Below are 14,587 nucleotides of genomic sequence, written 5' to 3' on the forward strand. Positions count from 1 at the left end.
CAAGAGAACCAACCTCAGTTCTTTCCCCATTCCACTCTCTCTCCCTCCCTTGAGCAGTGGGCCAGGCTCTAGCAAATTTAGCTATTTTTGAGAACTTCCTTATAATCTGGAGGGGAACTCTTGGAGCTGGATATGCTCCCTATAGAGTATTATTATGTTTTATCCCCCCCTCTCCCCCAAGAAAAAAGAATCTTCTGGGCCCAGCTTAGACCTTGGAGGCCTTTGTAAATTCAGTAAAGAGAGCTAACTTCTGCGGGCGGTGGCTGCCATAGGACAGAAGCAGCGAACCTCAGCAAGGAGGTGGGAGAGACTCTGGAGAAACCGAGAAGACGGATGCTTGGCAAGGGTTCATGTTTGGACCTAGCTGGGAGACTGAGCCCTTAGAGGCTCAAGTGTGCCGAGAATCTTCCACAGAAACTGATCTAGACACTGGGTCCCAGGCCCGGACCAGGGAGTCACATTGCCGGGGGGACCGGGATGGGGGACATTCTGCATTGTACCAAAGATTCCAAGTGATTTTTGTCTAAATTTAAAAATATGTATATGTGTATATAATGAAAATCTACAAACAGACAGAAAAGTGGTATACCCACCTTCTAGACTGTCATTTCAATTTAACTCTATGTGCTTCATCACATACGCATTCTACCCACCCACCCATTCTTCTTTCCCCCCAGCAATTCGTTCTTTTTTGAGGCATTTCAAAGAAGTTGCAGACATCAGTATACTTCCTGTAAATACTTCAGCATGCACTTCATTAAATGGGGATCAGTATTGATTTACAAGTTTTTACTTTTTTTTTTTTGGGACAGAGAGAGACAGAGCATGAACGGGGGAGGGGCAGAGAGAGAGGGAGACACAGAATCGGAAACAGGCTCCAGGCTCCGAGCCATCAGCCCAGAGCCCGACGCGGGGCTCGAACTCCCGGACCGCGAGATCGTGACCTGGCTGAAGTCGGACGCTTAACCGACTGCGCCACCCAGGCGCCCCAAGTTTTTACTTTTGAGAGGAGATTTACATAAAATGAAATGCCTCAATCTTAAGCGTACATTTGCTACATGTTACCAAATGCATTTACCTGTGTAACCCAAATCCCTATCAAGATATGGAACGTTACCAACATGCCAAAAAGTTCCCCCTTCCTACTCAATCACTGCCCTACTCAATCCCTGCCCTACTCAATCCCTTCCTACTCAATGCCCCTTCCGACTCAATCCCTGCCCTCACTTCATCCCCCACCCCTACCCCAGAGGTACCACTAACCTAATTTTTTTCCATCATAGATTGTTTGCTTGCTTTGGGACTTTATATAATTGAAAGCATATAGTGTATACTATTTTGTGTAAAGCTTCTTCTGCTCAGTGTAATTTTTTTGAGATTTATCCATATTGGTGCAGTTTGTTCCTTTTAATCGCTGAATAATATTGTATTGTATGAACATACTACAGTTTCTGTATCCATTTTCCAACTGATGGGCATAACTAGTATGGCGATGGTGTTGTGGAGAAGTTCAGGACAGAGGAAATGCCCACGATATTCTATTAACAAACATTTCAGGGGGCACCTGGGTGGCTCAGTTGGTTAAGCGCCCAGGTTATAAGCAGCTCGGGTTATGATCTCGCGGTTCATGAGTCCGAACCCCCTGTTGGGCTCTGTGTGGACAGCTCAGATCTTGGAGCCTGCTTCAGATTCTGTGTTTCTGTCTCTCTCTACCCCTCCCCTGCTCATGCTCCGTCTCTCTCTCTCTCTCTCTCTCTCTCTCTCTCAAAAATAAATTTAAAAACAGTAAAAATTAAAAAAAAAAGAAAAAAATTTCAGGATGCAAAATTTATATGCAATATGATCACAACTGTGTGAAGAAAATAATTCATAAAAATATGCTAAAATGTTAACAGTGGGTTTTCTGTGCTCTAAATTTTTAAAATTCATTTAATTTTATTTATTTTTATAAATAATTATAGATTTGGAAGAAGCTGTCAAGGTGGTACAAAGAAGTCCCATACACTTCATCCACTGTCCTCGATGGTTACATCTTACATGACTTAGTACAATATTAAAACCAGAAAAATGTCCTTGCTATAAAGTGTGTGTATAGTTCTGTATCATTTATTCACACATGTAAATTCGTATAACCACCACATGCAAGGTACAGAATTGTTTCATCACCTCAAAGATGCAACCCTTTATAGCCACACCCATCTCCTCTCCCACCATCCCTAAGCCTTTGCAACCATTAATCTGTTCTCCATCTCTATAATTTTGGCATTTTGGAATGTTACATAACTGGAATCACATAGTGTGTGGCTTTTTGAGATTGGCTTTTTTCACTCAGCATAATGTCCTGGAGACCCATCAAAGTTGTTAGGTGTATCTGTAGTTCACTCCTTTTAATTGCTGAGTAGCATTCATTCAATGGTATAAGTAATTCTGCTCACCTGCTTTTCAAATTTCCTACTGAGTATGAAACATTTTAATTCTTAGGAAAAAGGAAAAGTACTGATAAGCAGGGGCAATGCATAGAGAAGCAGTTCATGCCTTCAAGGGAATGTTGTGTTGAATTAAATAATAGAATTTTAGACTTGGAGTGCCCTTGAAAGTCACCTGGGTAAGTTTTTCACTTTGTAGGAGTTTTCCCTGCAATATCCTGACAGGTAGCTGTGCAGCCTCTGTGTGGATACTCCTAGTGATGGGGAACTCACTATCAAATAAAGCAGCTCCTTCAATTGATAACAAGATATGCCTTTCTTCCTGGAGTTTGGGCATGACTGAGGGAAGATCTTCTGTCATAGGTTGTTTTTATCCTGCCTGGGCTCTCTTCCCTATCTCCCCTAACCAAGCCCAAACAGTGAGCAAAGCCTGCAGAGCCTGAGCAAGCTATTGGATATGCTAAGTCCAGGAATGACCTCTCTGGGGAGATTTCAGTATTCACTGGCTTAGAAAAATAAGAGCTGCAGACCTTTTAAAATGGAATGAAATTCTGCATGAGCACACACACACACACACACACACACACACAGATACCCATGGTCCTCTAGGAATAGTCTCCTTTCTGCCTTGAAGGTTGCCCCCCAGAAGGCACTGAACCACTAATCCAAGAGGAAAGATCTCAGATTCTCTCCTTCTTCAAGTCCCCAGGATCAGACCTGAGATCAATTTCTTCCCCTTCCGCTTTCCTTGAGAGCAGACTCTGATCTGTCCATGGTTCTGATTGTTAATGTATTTCACTTGAGGGCAAGACATGGGTTCTTTCGTTCCTTCACGATAACTAATATACGCTGAGCACTTATTATGCCCCAGGGACTGTGATGTCCTTACATTCAGCCTCTTTTTATTGTGGTCTTCCAGACATAAGGAAAAAGAGCACAGATCATAAACATACAACACAATGAATTTTCATACAGCGAATATATTCATGTAACCAAAACAAAGATCTAGAAACAGAACATTATGAGATTAGTTTTTTCCTACTTTTGCACTTTACATAAATGGATCATACAAATTGTCTTCTCTTTTGTGTCTGGCTTCTATTATGCTTGGGAAGTTTATTCATATTCTAGATAGTTGTAGTTTGTTCATTGTTGTTGTCATGTAGCATTACCTTGTGTAAGACGTTATGCAATTTATTCGTTCCGCTGCTGATGGGGTATTTGAGTTGTTTCCAGTTTTCTGCCATTATGAATGTTGCTGATATAAACATTCTTGCTCATATCTTTTGGCGAACATATGCTCTTCTATAACATATATTAAATACACATGTATAGAGGAGTATGTATACACATACACACATATACATTGGGTGGACTGCAGTGCGTTTTTAAATTCCCATTTTCAGATGAGAAAACTGAGGCTTGAAGAAGTTGAGCCAGAAAGTAGTGGAGCTGGGCTGCAAATCCTATCCCGTCTGGCATTGGAGCTCAAGCTTTCTATCTATCATGTTTTACTGCCTCCTGGCACACAGGCCATTTAGAGGTACTCATGATGTGCCAGACTGGTTGCTGCCACTGAAGGAAATAAAAAAAGAGAGGAATGCACAGTCACTCTAGAAGGAAAATGATGGATGTTGGTAAGGCACATGGGTGTGACAAGAAGTCTAAGGAAAAAGGGGTCATTTGTATCCTGGAAGATCACAGGAGGCTTCCTAAAGGAAAAAGCATCTAAAGAGAAAAGATGGGGGAAGCTTCTGGGCGTGCCAGGGTGAAGGGAAGGAGTGCCAGGCTGAGAGAGTCTGAGGGCACAAGAAGAGTAAGTCCTCATATAATCGTAGCCACAAGGGCCCTCAGAGATCACCTTGTCCAGTCACCATTGTCCGCTCACCCATTTTTGCATTGCTGGATTCCAAATTTATATAGCCAGGCTTGACCATCCCTCTTATCTCCAAACTCTTTTCTTTTTCGTTGGGTGACAAATCTGCATTTCAAATTTAACATTGCCAAGACAGGGCTCCCAACCCTGTCCACTCACACTCACTCCAAACTGCTCCTCTTCCAATCTTTCTTGCTCTTAGGAACTACCAGCCACTAATTACTCAGGCTCCAGACCACAGCATCATCCTTCCTTCCTTCCTTTCCCATACCCAACCCATGAGCACTCCCCCTCAGCTGTATCTACAAAGCACATCCTGAATCTGGTCTCTCCTTACCACCTCCCCGCGACCCCTCTGGTCACGACTGTCACCATCGCTCACCTGGACAACTGCAACAACATCCTCCCTGCCTTCCTGTTTCTGTGTTCTTCCCGAAGGCCACAAGGAGAAGCCTACTTTGCCTCTTCCAGCTTCTGGTGGCTCCAGATGTTCATTGGCTTGGGACTTCCTAACTCCAATCTCTACTCTGTCTTCACATGGCCTTCTTCCCTGCATCTTCTCTCCCTATTATTGGTGACTTCCTCTTATTTTTTTTAGGGCCAACCTGGATGATCCACAGTGATCTCATCTTAAGACCCTTCACTTAATTACATCTGCAAAGATCTTTTTTCCAAATAAGGTCACATGCATAGCTCCCGGGTGGACATACCTTTTAGGGAGCCAAAAGGTACTGTACAACCCAGTGCAGAGGTGAAACTCAAAAGAAAAAAAAAAAAGCTAAAAGAGTGTAAACTGAGTTTAAACTTTAGTCCTCCAGTGAGCGATTCCTTTTCAAAGCATAGAAGACTCCTGCCCTGCACATGCTTGCTATTTCAGCACTGACTGTCCACGCATCACTTCAAAGGTCATTGTGAGGAGGGAGTGTCTGCATTGTGCTCGCTGCAAGGCTAATTCGGGGCTATGAGTCTAGCCAGGGGCATTGCTGCAACCCCAAACCCATCAGATCCTCTCTGCTCATTACTGGGAGGAGGGGGGGTATTGCCACTACGATTAAGGGGCCAAAATAGTTTCTTTCTAGAAAATGACCTTTCCAAAGAGAGTCACCTGCTATGCAGATAGTGAAAGGAAAAAGAAGGGTGCCTGGGTGGCTCAGTTGGTTAAGTATCTGACTTGGCATCAGGTCATGATGTCGTGGTTCAAGAGTTTGAGCCCCGCGTCAGGCTCTGTGCTGACAGCTGTGAGCCTGGAGCCTTCAGCCTGCTTCATATTCTATGCTTCCCTCTCTGCCCCTCCCCTGCTCTCTCTCTCTCTTTCTCTCCCTCTCTCTCAAAAATAAATTTAAAAATTAAAAAAGAAAAAGAAAGGAAAAAGAAGGGGTCCAAGGATGGCAGGCAGCCTCTAAGATGAATGTTCCCTCAATGGTCTCCCCTCCTGGTTTTTATGTCTACATGTCGTCCCCTCCCCCTCAAGCATGGCCTGGATCTAGTGACTTCCCTCTACTAAATACAATACAGTAAGAATGTCAGGATGTTATTTCCGAAATTAGGTCACACAAGACTGTGGCTTCTGTACTGCTCACCTTTCCTCACTCTCTAGCTTCCTTGCTTCTAGGGAAGCCAGCTTCCATATCAAGCCGCCCTGTGGGAGGCCCATGTGGCGAGGAACTGATATCTCTAGCCAACAGCCTACAAGAACCTGAGGTCCAGCAGCCCTCAGAGAACTAAAGCCCGCCAACAACCTTGTGAGCAAGCTTGGAAGTGGACCTTCCAAGGCCGGCAGACAAGCCACAGGAATGAGCTTCGAACCTGATCTCCTCCACCCCCAGCTGAACCTTCCCATGTTGCAGCCTCAGCCAACGCTTTGATTGGGGCCTGTGGGAGACCCTGAGCCCCAGGCCCCCAGCTACGCTGTGCCCACAGAATCTGTGAGATGATAAACACTCATCGCTGATGATAAACACTCATCGTGAAGCCGCTAAGTTTTGGAGTCATTTGTTGCACAGCGATAGATACACCCAGATATAAATTTCTAGGCTCTACTCAACCACGTGGAAGGCTCAGGCTATAACCGTAGCTATGTTGACAAATTCGAGGATTCACAGATATTAGCTCATATCCCTTCTGGGGAGAATCTACAACATCTCCTCCCACTCCTTTTTATATTTTTAAAGAAACAGAATATCAAACTATAGTGACAGTTACACATTCTTTTTTTTTTCCCCCAGCTTAATGTGTTAGGAGCATTTTCTCATCTCATTAACTGTACTTCGAAGCATTATTTATTCCTCGCGCCTCTCCAGCAGCCCATTTGATGAGTGCACCAACATTAATTTAGTCACTTCCCTCTCTCATGTTTTGAGCTCAAGGTGGGGTTTTAAGTCTTCGGTTCACGTCTATCGGCGCATGCTGGCCCCTTCAAGCAGGGCTTGTGGGGAGAGGGGGTAGGGGGTATGGGGTAGGGAGAAGGCAGGATCACCTATGTTTAAGTGTTTCTCATGCTGCATCAAGCCTACAACACTTCCTGGCTATGTGTCCTTTGCTTGTTACTTAACACCCCCAGGCCTCAGTTTCCCTTTCCGAACAGTGGGAATAACGACCGTACCTACCTCACAGAGTTATTAGAGGCACAACCCGGGGGTTAACCCAGGTGAAACACAGCACAGTACCTGACAAATTTTAGGTCATACGGACACAAGCCAGACCACAGTGTCCTCACACACAGGGCCTGCCCCTCGTTAAGTCTCAGTCCATGGCGCGTGATATCAACTCTTGTCCCAGACTCCCGCTGACCTTCAGTGAAAAGTATCTTGGCTTTCCTCCCACCAGTCTGCTCTCCATGAACCTGTGGTTCAGACCCCCACCGCCGGCACCACCCACAATCCTGAAACCATCACCCTTGGTCTAGCTGCGTGGCCCCGGACAAGTACATCCCATCTCTGGGCCTCAGCTTCCTCATCCGCAATATGGGGAGGGGGTTAGATTGGGAGGCCCATGAGGGATTGCCCACCTCTAAGCCCCTAGACTATTCCCTCCTCTTTCAAAGGCCCTTCAGTTTCAATCATGTAGAGTACAATCAGAGCTTTAAAAAAACTAGCCAAAGCAAAAAGAATTGGAAAACACTTTAATGTATTTACCACAACACGTACGCCAAGACGTGCTCAGCATCTTGGAGCATGTCAAATACTTGCATAGTGTCTGTATGAAAATCCAGGTGGAGGATTGGGGTTTCTCGGCTCAGGCCCCTTACGGAGCTTGGACTGAGTCTGAGTGAGAACCCCCACCCCCAATCCCAGCCGATACTACAGCTGAGCTCCTGCCTGGGAAAGGCAGGGAGCTGTTTGGGAAGAGCCTGGAGAGCTGACCCTGGAGACTCTCCTAGAGGTCTTGGCATGTCTATAGGTGCCCCTCCGGCAGACATCCCCGGGGAGACTGTTCTAGGCTTCTCCCCAGCTCCAACTCACAAGTGCGGTTCCTTGGCACTGAAAGCACGGCTAGGGAAGAAAGAGTCCACTTCCGGGCTCCTGCTTGGCTGGCCTCTCCCCATCTAGGCCTGGACTCTGGACCAGCCCCAGTAGGGCGAGGTTTCAAGGACCGCAGGGATCTGTGGCCCTGGGAGGCACAGACCGGAAGAAAGGTCTCCTCCTTGCTCCCGGCACTTCAACCTCTTCACGCCAGCCCCCGCTTTCTAGGACGTCAGTTCCTAGGGTGCCCGGGCCAGGATCCCACCAAGAAAAGGAGGAGCAGATGGTGGGGTTTCAGATCCCAAAAAAGGCCACGTGACCTTGGGCACATCACACGGCTTCTCTGGCCTCTATCTCCTGATCTAAAAAAGGGGAGCGACGATCCGGATTTTGCGCAATGACCACAGACTCGACATAAGATAATAGCAGTGACAGGGCCCGGCAGAGTGGTGGGCAGCAGGAATGACTCTCTTTTCTTGGTGAAATGCTGGGCCAGCGGGTCAGCCAAGAAAGGCAACCTCCAGGGGTGATGGAGGAGGTCCCTGTGTGCTATGGCTGCTCCTTCAGCCCCAGGAAGGGGCTGGCTCAGCTCCAGGGGGTGGTTTAGAAGTGAACTTGAGCAGAGGAGAGCAGGGGGAAGGCCAGGAGTGGGTGGGGACTGGGATCCACACCCAGCCCTTGCCGGTCTGCTGCTGCTGCTGACACAGGCTTGTGCTCCCTACCCTGCAGGCCGGCCAGCCCCAGAGCAGGTGAGGCGCTGTCAGGTGGGGACCCCAGCTTCCCCCTGGTGGGGTGCTCCACCCCAAGGGGCTGTAGAGGGGCAGGTTGGGCTGGGGGGTTGGGCAGGAGGGTGTCGAGCTTGGAGGAAGGCCTTAGCAGGCTGGAGCCAGTGGGCGAGGCTGACTGGACAGGGCTGGGGGCCAGCTGGGGAGGGGGTGCAGGGGCCGCGGTGGAGCCAAGGGACAGAGAAGGCAGAGGGGACAGGAGGAGGCCAGGGGAACTATGAGGCCGCAGATGTGAAGAGAGCTGGTGAGCCGAGGGAGAAGAGACGGGGGTCTGGAACAGGCCCGGCTGTTCCTGGAAGCCATATTGTCCACAGGGCATGGGGTCCGGGGGCTGCTCAGTCTGGCCCCAGCAGCCAGGGGGCACCGGAGCCAAGCGGTTGGCACAGTCCATCAGGCACAGGCGCTCGTGCGCATGCAGGGTCCGGCTCCACCACCCCAGCTCAGCTTGCAGAGTCTGGATCTCCTTGCGCAGCAAGCGGTTGTGTTTCTCCAGCGTCTCGTGCTGCTGGGGGCAGAAGCAGAAGGGTGGGGAAGGGGGTGTCAGCCGGCATTAGGGTCCCAGCACGAGCCCCGTACCCTGCCCCCAGGCTCCTTAACTTAGGAGGGAAGATACCACTACCATCTGAATGTCTAAGCTAAGGGCCCCTTGGCTCCTCCTCTCTGGCCAGCTCTTCGCCACCGCCCGCCACGTCTTGCCCCTTCTCCTACGGGGGTAGATCGGGCTGCTCTCCATCCCCGCCACCAGTTCCCTGAGCCAGCCGTGCTCCCCCAGCCTGTCACCTCCACTCACCTGGGAGCTGTACCGACTGGGGCGCCCCTCAAACCACTCTGTTCTCTCGGCCCAGAGGAGCCATCCGGCAATTGCATCATCAACCGGACGTTAAAGGCTCCCACACCTCCCTGTGCACGGCGGGCCTGGCTCACACCTCCCGCTCCCCTTCACTTCCTGTCCCTCCAACGGACTCTGCTTTCTGCCACACTTCCTGTCTCCTCTCCCTGGCACTCTTCCAGCAACCTCCTCTCCCGGGCCGATCCCGATGTGGCCTTCTCATGACAACCGAGAGGTCATTCTGTCGTACGCACCTCTGGGCTGCTTCGTGTCACTGCCAGACCTCCCCAGGGCCCAGGACTCACCCACTGAGGCACTGTGGGAGGAGCCCAGGGTAGTGGTTCACAGGGCGACTATGTTCTATCCAGCACCCCTGAGTCAGCGTCTGTTAGGGTCTGTTCTGCTGGACACTGGGTCCTGAGACCCCCCTTGATAGCACGCAGTTCTAAACAACCATTTACGGCGACAGCAACAAAAGAACTTTCTTTCCACGGCTCCCAAGGCCGAGTGACTTCCTCTGGTCCCCTCCCCAACCTCATCTCTTTCGTGGACAATTTTTAAAAGAGGAGGCAAGGATGTTTTACATAAAAATGTCGCTTCGGGCATGAACTCAAAATTCTAACGGAATCAAAGGCCCTGCTTCCAGGCTGGTCTCTGCCCGTGGAATAACGTTTTGAAAACATGTGATCAGGTCACCTCTTGCTTAAATTCTCCAGAGGCTTATGGGGCGCCTGGGCGGCTCCGTCGGCTGAGCGTCCGACCTCGGCTCAGGTCATGATCTCACAGCTCGTGAGTTCGAGCCCCGCGTCGGGCTCTGTGCTGACAGCTCAGAGCCCGGAGCCTGCTTCCGATTCTGTGTCTCCCTCTCTCTCTGCCCCTCCCCCACTCGTGCCACAACTCTGTCTCCCAAAAATAAATATTAAAAATCTTAAAAAAAAAAAATTTTCTCCAAAGGCTTCCATTCAACTCCAGAAATTGAGTCACTCATCGGTTCATTCGTTCGTTCATTGGCCACGTCCAGGCTGCTCACATGTTACCGCCTCAGGGAAGGCTTCCCTAGTTAGGTTGCCATCTCCCCCCCCTCCACCCCCCCCCCCCGTATTTTTCCCCATAGCACTTATCACCAGCTGACATCCCAGATGCCTCACGGACAATTTATTTGTCCGGCTGGCTCCCCCATGAGAATACGAGCCCAGGAGAGTGTGGGGTGGGCTTCCGTCTGCTGTGTTCACAGCTGTATCTCCAATGCTTAAGACTTACACCTGTCACCCAGGAGACACTCGATAGGCATTTCTGGGAGGAATGAAGACATGGAATGCATGAAGCTCCCTATCCCGGCCAGACGGACACCCTACTGGACATCGGTCCTCACTCGGGACAATCTACAGGGTGCTGCTCCCTCACACCCAAGCCCGGGCTCCTTCATTTGCCTGCAATGCCTTTTCTTACCTCCATCCATTTGGAAAACGATTCATCCTTCAAGACCAGCTCAGACTTCATCTCTGGTATCATCCTACTGCTGCTACCCATGTGTTACCCCCCCCCCCCCCCGCCTCCGTGTGTTCCTAGAGCGCTCTATTCTGACTCTGTCATTCGCTTCACAGGGCATTACTGAGTTCCCTCTGTTTGTCAGGCACTGTTCCGGGTGATGGGCAAATAGCAAGGAACAGAATCGTTCCCTGCCTTCGTGGCGCTTACAGTCTGGTGAGGGAGACAAGCGATAGATATCTGAATATGAAACTGAAGTTCAGGGCTAACAAGAAAAATAAAGCGGAGTCACAAGTAGATGTCTCTTTAGATCAGATGGCTTAGAAAAGTCCTTCTGAGGAGGTAGCATTTAAACCAAACAACTGAGGGGCGCCTGGGTGGCTCAGTCGGTTAAGAGTCCGACTCTTGGTTTTGGCTCAGGTCACGATCTCACAGCGTGTGAGTTCGAGCCCCGAGTCGGGCTCCGTGCTGACAGCACAGAGCCTGCTGGGGATTCTCTCTCTCTCCCTCTCTCTGACCCTCCCCCACTCACTCTCTCTGTCTCTCTCTCTCAAAAATAAATAAATAAAACTTAAAAAAAATTTTTTTTAATTAAAATAAATAAGAAATAAACCAAACAACTGGAAAGAAGGGAAGGTCTAGCTGGGCTGTTCTCTGAGAACAGAGGGAACGGTCTACACAGAGCCCCTGAGGTTGGATGTGCTCGGCCAGTGAAAGAACAGGGAGAACAGGGCGTGGGATGTTAGGAGAGGGGGGCAGAGGGGTAGGGGTGGGGGTCGCAGAGCGTAGGGCCTTTGGCATGGAGGGCTGTGAATTTCACTCATCGCTATAAGGACTAAGGGGTATGCGGCCTTCCCAAGGGCCAGGTCCTGAGCCCAGGTCTTAATCCTTTCCCTGGGATGGAACTGGTAGTATCCTTGCTCTCTGCACAGAGAAAGAAGAAAAGCTCTAAGGGTCAGGTCACGATCCAAGGTCAAGTTACCATCCAAGGTCAAGAGGCAAGTACAGTGGAACCCTCTCCTGCCCCCCCCCCACCTCCAAGGCTCCTTTGCCTCCTTTGATCTCCACAGGGGTCCTGCCAGGGGACAGGGATTATTGTCCCCATATTTTTGGATGAGGACAGTGAAGGTAAAGGAAGTGCCTTGTAGCTATGGGTGCTGCAGCTGGGACCCTAAAGCCTGCCCACCTTAACCCTGAACCAGAGTTTCTCATAGTGTGAGTGCTGAGTTCTTCTGTTTGCTTCTATCTTGTCTCCTCTCTCTAGATCAGGGCGCCGAAAGGGCAGGGCTGGGCTGCAAATGCACTTTTGTGTCCCCAGAGTCCCCGCGTGTATCTCAGCACCTCTCTCAAACTCAGGTGACCTGGAAACATGCAGCGTATAAGGGGAGCTGCTCATAGGCGGATGGAGACGAGGTGGCCGGGCCAGGTGAGTGGAGTCAGCATGGGGAAAGAAAGGCAACCCCACCTGGTGCAGGGCGTCTGCTTTGTCCGTGTGCTTCTGCCGGCTGCGCTGGGCGGCTGCGCGGTTCTTCTGTTTCTTCTTCAGCCTCTGATGCTCCTCGGGGTCCTGCAGGGTGTGAGGCGGAGGGGTCAGGGGTCCCAGCAGGGGCTTGCACCCTCTGTCCAGGCCATCTGTAAAGCCACACCTTCCCCAGTTCAATTCCCCAGGGGGCTCCTTCCTCTGTCTCCCTGGGGGCGCACACGCGCGCGCGCGCACACACACACACACACACACGCACAGCACCCCTCCTTGCACGGCCCACCATGTTGGAACGCCGGCCTCACCCACACATCCTGCTTACGGCCTGCGATGGGGGAGGACAAACAGAGAAGCCCAGAGCTTCAATTCGAACCCGGAGAGAACTGACTTCACACCCACACTCTCCTTACCAGCCATCTGGCTCTGGGCAAATCACTCCCTTCTCTGAGCCCAACCGCCTCAGCTGTACAACGGAGCCACCACTGCCTTCCTCACAGGCCATAAAACAGGTGTGGGCTTCACCTGCAAGGGCAGGGCCAGGGTCCGATTGGGCTCCGTGAGCCCCTGCCCAGCTCAGACCCGAAGCTGGTGTTCAGTCACTCGACAAATATTTATCGAGCACCTACTGCGCGCCAGCCACTGAGCTAGGGGAACAGAGCCGCAGACGAACCAGGCAAAAACCCCTGCCCCCAAGTGGCTCACATTCCAGTGTGGCAGCAACCCCGGCAGGGACGTTTGAGTAGACTCAAAAGGTTCACAGCGGGACCCCTCCCCCTGCCCTGGTCCCCACATTAGGGCGTCAAGAAAATGTAGACAAAATATTTTAACCCAAATGCCCAGAGCTTCGGAAGGTCAGGTGAGAGAGAATGTTGGAGGCCCCACGGGTCCAGTCGCCCTCCCCTAGGTCACTCTGGACATATGTTCTGAGTGTAGGGAGCTCAGGCAGGACCCTGGCCTCCCTGCTGAGGACTCTGTGCTGCTCGGTTCAAGGTCACGACAGGCCCACTCCAGGTGCTGGGGGTGCCAAGAGACTGGAGCCTGGGGTAGAGACCAGCAGGGGACAGAAAGGGGTAGGATTTCGGTACTTGGGTCCTGGGGGAGGGGCAGGGCCTCCAAGGTGAGCCAAGTCTGAGAATTTGGGGAGGGAAAAGAATGTTCCCATCAAGGCAATGAAGGGAGAGTGGGTTAGGGGACAGGTTGCTCAGAGGCCACCCTCTAAACTGGAGGCTGGCTCTGAAATAGCAGAGCCCCAAAGCCCTCATTTCAATCACCTGGGGGACCTGAAGCCCCCCAGGAGGAGGTGTAGGGATCCCTTGGTCACACAGCCCTGACCACATCCCTCCCTGCCCGGGAACTGGGGACCCTCGGGCATATTCCCCATCCCCTGTCCCTGGTTCCCCGTACTCACCGTCCTCGTCAGCAGCGCATTGCCCTCGCAGAGGTGCATGGCTTAGGCAAGGGGTGGGCAGAGGTGTCCCTCTGCTACTGTGACCTCCTGGTGCCCTCTGGGGGCCCTAGGAAGTGGCAGCTCTTTAAATCCCCGGTGACCACTCCGCCCCCGGCAAGACAAGTTTCAGTTTCTCCTAAAGCCACGGGCTGCTCAGAATCCCTGGCTCCGGTTGGCTCACGTGGCTGGAATTTCCTAACATGAACTGGCCTTCCGGTTGGGCCCCTTCTCTGGAAAGAGAATGACAGAGGGTGGCCAGAGGAGGGGGGGAGACCAAAAGCCGGTTACGGGGAGGGTGTCCTGGGGGAGGGAGGGCAGGCTGCCAGGCACGGAACCAAGAGGAGAAGCCAGTAGGGGACGTAGGGCTCATCCGGGACATGGGGAGAGCCTTTGGGCTCTGGAATGGCATGAGTCCAGGTTCACGGCCCACCTCTGGCACCCTGGAGCTGTGCAGCTTTGAGAAATCAATTCACCCTCTCTGAGCCTTAGTTTCTTCATCCCTAAAAGGGCACGGGGCGCCGGGGGGATGATACAAATACCCGCTCACAGGCTTCATGTAGGCACTAAGCGAGGTAATACAACCACCCCCGAACCCTCTGACACCAATGTTGAGGCGAGTGTGCAAAAATAGGCGATGGCCTTTAAATAGGAGCACAGATGGAGAAATTACTGTGTTTTCATTCAACAGACCACGCAGCAGTAGAGGGAGGGATGTCTAGCAGTTAGGGGAACAGCTTCCAAGCTATGTGACTTGGGTACATAATTTCACCATTCTGTGCCTTCCCCCCCCCCCAA

The 14,587-nt window shown here is 51.1% G+C and overlaps 1 protein-coding gene across 2 annotated transcripts; it reads right to left on the reverse strand.

The window, feature by feature from the left end:
- Window positions 1–7,408: 7,408 nt before the first annotated feature.
- BATF2 (basic leucine zipper ATF-like transcription factor 2) lies at window positions 7,409–14,072 on the reverse strand. Of its 2 annotated transcripts, none has more exons than XM_043581649.1 (3): window positions 13,754–14,072; window positions 12,331–12,432; window positions 7,409–9,050 (listed from the first exon to the last, which is right to left on the reverse strand). In XM_043581649.1, the coding sequence occupies exons 1-3, from the start codon at window positions 13,790–13,792 to the stop codon at window positions 8,367–8,369; spliced, it is 825 nt and encodes a 274-aa protein (XP_043437584.1). In that variant the 5' UTR covers window positions 13,793–14,072; the 3' UTR covers window positions 7,409–8,366. The 2 variants fall into 2 exon arrangements, with proteins under 2 accessions (XP_043437584.1, XP_043437583.1); XM_043581648.1 differs by having other exon boundaries at window positions 7,409–9,053.
- Window positions 14,073–14,587: the final 515 nt, after the last annotated feature.

Source organism: Prionailurus bengalensis, chromosome D1 (assembly GCF_016509475.1).
Source record: "Prionailurus bengalensis isolate Pbe53 chromosome D1, Fcat_Pben_1.1_paternal_pri, whole genome shotgun sequence".
NCBI classification, from domain to species: domain Eukaryota; kingdom Metazoa; phylum Chordata; class Mammalia; order Carnivora; family Felidae; genus Prionailurus; species Prionailurus bengalensis.

Bases quoted from the DNA above. Each gene is read 5' to 3' on its own strand.
- BATF2 (XM_043581648.1), bottom strand. From the start codon at position 13,792: ATGCACCTCTGCGAGGGCAATGCGCTGCTGACGAGGACG. The intron at 12,433-13,753 runs GTGAGTACGGGG...CACACCCTGCAG, and splicing joins ATGCGCTGCTGACGAGGACG to GACCCCGAGGAGCATCAGAG. The intron at 9,054-12,330 runs GTGGGGTTGCCT...TTCTGCCCCCAG, and splicing joins AAGCAGACGCCCTGCACCAG to CAGCACGAGACGCTGGAGAA.